This window comes from Henckelia pumila, chromosome 3 (genome assembly GCF_033568475.1).
Source record: "Henckelia pumila isolate YLH828 chromosome 3, ASM3356847v2, whole genome shotgun sequence".
In the NCBI taxonomy this organism is placed as follows: Eukaryota; Viridiplantae; Streptophyta; class Magnoliopsida; order Lamiales; family Gesneriaceae; genus Henckelia; species Henckelia pumila.
In genome coordinates, this window is record NC_133122.1 from 176,444,634 (window position 1) to 176,447,474 (window position 2,841).

At 40.9% G+C, this 2,841-nt stretch overlaps 1 protein-coding gene across 1 annotated transcript; it reads right to left on the bottom strand.

Annotated features, from left to right (window-relative positions):
• Nucleotides 1–927: 927 nt before the first annotated feature.
• On the bottom strand, nt 928–2,449 carry LOC140892440 (serine/threonine-protein kinase WAG1-like). The gene has a single exon (XM_073301314.1). It carries the CDS (start codon nt 2,435–2,437, stop codon nt 995–997), a length of 1,443 nt encoding a protein of 480 aa, XP_073157415.1. The 5' UTR covers nt 2,438–2,449; the 3' UTR covers nt 928–994.
• Nucleotides 2,450–2,841: the final 392 nt, after the last annotated feature.

A 2,841-nucleotide genomic window follows, 5' to 3' on the forward strand; every position in this document is an offset into this window, starting at 1 on the left:
GCTAGTTATTTATTAATCATTAATAAAATATCAGGCATATATTAACAACTAAATAATAAAAATAAAAAATTTGCAATTTTTCCGTTTCCCAATAAAAGAAAAAAGGATCGAACTAATTTTGGTTAGTTCGACCATATTTTTAAGGTAATATCTTAAAGATTGATCCAATTACGTACATTAGTCGCATAATTGTGTGTGTGTGTGTGTGTGTGTTTTTTTTTTTTTTTTTTTTAAATAAGGTCATGCGTCGTGAAAATTGTAAGTAACACTATAAAATTGGATCAACACTAGAGTATTGTCCTTAGTATGGATTTGATAAATCCTAATCCTCCGATTCTTATTTACTTACTCATTAAATCTAGATCCTTCTCATCTTTCCTTAAAACGAGGATCCGAATTGATTTACAATTTACACCCACATGCAACCATATGCATGCTCGTTTTCATTAACATTCCCCATTAAAAATTCACAAAATAAATTAAAGCTCAGATATTTATTTGGCATATATACATGATCGGTAAATTTTACCAGGAGGCTGAAACAGTTCCTGTCATAAATTTTAAGAATCTCACATTTTTAATTTAATAATATTACGTTGTTATTATCTCGAAATCTCGAAGTTTAAACTAGATTAATATTTTAATAATTAAGTTGATTTATGTCGAATTTTTTTATTAGCACTAAATTATATAAATAGAATAAGATTCTAAATTTTGTTTTGCGTAGAATTTCAAATAATCAATGAAATAAGCTTGTAAAAAAATATTTTGGTAAAATAACCAGATTAAATATTAATCACAACAAATATGACGTCATCAGATGCTACCATATTGTGGTATTAAGACCATTTACATAGGTTTTTACAAGGAAACGTATATGCTGTATTTGACTAAAATGAAAAAACTTGCAACACTTTCTCTTTTAATGCACACGAGATAAACCTCGTACTATTACACTTATAAGTTTTAATTAATGACTAATTTTTTTTAAAAATTAAATACATTTTTTGATTTTATGGTAGTCAACATGAGAATAGTAATTGTAATTAGAATTTAATCTGTATTTAGACGCTTTGATTCTCATAAAGCAAGCCAGCTTCTTCCAGAAGCAGCGCCGCCATCTAGGAGACGAAACTCCACCCACGTGGGCCCTGCTCTTGCTCCGTTTCACGGCCAGCCCACGAACCTCCGGCGGCCGGTAACTCCGTATCAGCGGCCACTTTATACCGTCGAAGAACGGGTGCCGCTTGACGTCCGTCGCACCCCTGCCACATCCCAATCTCTTCCGGGGGTCCTTCACCAGCAACTTCTCCATCAAATCTCTAGCCTCCGCCATCCCCGGCTCCTCCCTCTCCCCTTCCGCCGCCTGAAACCTCACCCCTCTGCTGGACGCTATGTTCCGCAGCGTGGAATCCTTGCTCCCACCCTTGAACGGCGTCGTCCCGTACAGCAGCTCGTATATCAAGACGCCGAACGCCCACCAGTCAACCCCATTTCCATGTCCGCCGCCGCTAGCTAGCTCCGGCGACAAGTATTCGTGAGTTCCGACGCAAGATCTCGAAAACGCCGACGTCGGCTCCGCCACGAACTCCGTCACCCTCTCCACACGCTGCCGTCGGACGAAACAAGAACAGGAGGACCCCCCCGCCGCCTTGATTTTTGTCATGTTCTCCAATCTTGGCGAAACATCCGACTGAAAACACAGATCAAAATCAGACAACATGATGTGACCATCTTCGCGGATCAATATATTCTCCGGCTTGAGATCCCTGTAAACAATGCCACGCGAGTGGAGATACTCCAGAGCCAGGAGAACTTCGGCGGCGAAGAACCTGACAGCCTGAACAGACAAACTACTCGTGGCTTGCTTTCGTAGCAAGCCATGAAGGTCTCCATTGGGGCAGAAGTCCATCAAAAGACAAGTGTAATGAGACACTTGTATGTGAGCATACAACGTCGGAAGAAAAGGATGGTCCAGAGATGAGAGAATGTTGGCTTCCGTCTGCACCTGAGACAGTTTCTTGGAATTCAAGGAATCCCGGTCGACCACTTTAAGGGCGAAGTTGGCGTGATCGTAGTCGCGTAGGCGGCAGAGAAAGACTCGGCCGAGGTTCCCTGATCCAACCTGGCGGAGGAGCTTCAGGTGGCGGAGATGGAGAGCTCCGTCGTGTGACAATGTGGTGGCAGCCTTGATGGCAGCCCAGTTGGGGTTGTCGTGGCGGCGATGCGGACGGTGGTTGGTGTTCGGGACGGCGGTGGAGGAAGAAGTGGTGTTGGAGGAGGTGGTAGAGAGACGGGACTCGTTGAAGCTTACGGCTAGGCTGCTCCGGGCGCTTACGGTGGTGGCGGTGGCGGTGGTGGTGACGGAGGTGAAGCTTAGATCAAGCTCGGAGTCTGCTAAATTGGAGTAGTAGTAAAGGGAGTCGTCTTGCTCCATTTTTTTGGTTTGATTTGATGAGTTTATAACGTGAATTGTAAATGTTGTGTTTGTGTTTGTGTATATATATACATGATAAGGGTAAGGGATGTGGTGGGGGAACATAAAATTAATTTTGGTAACGTGTTTGGTTGAAATTATTTAATTTGATTTAAGAAAATTGGGTGATAGAATTGCTATTAAATTCGTTTGAATTTAATATTAATCGTACGTACTATTTATGTGTATATATATAGGTGGTTTACTCACATTTCGCGTTATCCGAGGAAGTTAGAGACGAGTAAATTATATCCGGTTACCAATTGAAAGTTGAAACCGACTGTTCAATTTTATATTAACTAGTGCTTCATGTACAATCATTTTTTTTATGAAAACAAATAGATTGTAAAATTAAAAAATATAAT

What these genes read in the sequence shown, in the direction of transcription:
- LOC140892440 (XM_073301314.1), bottom strand. Translation starts at nt 2,437, where the DNA reads ATGGAGCAAGACGACTCCCTTTACTACTACTCCAATTTAGCAGACTCC.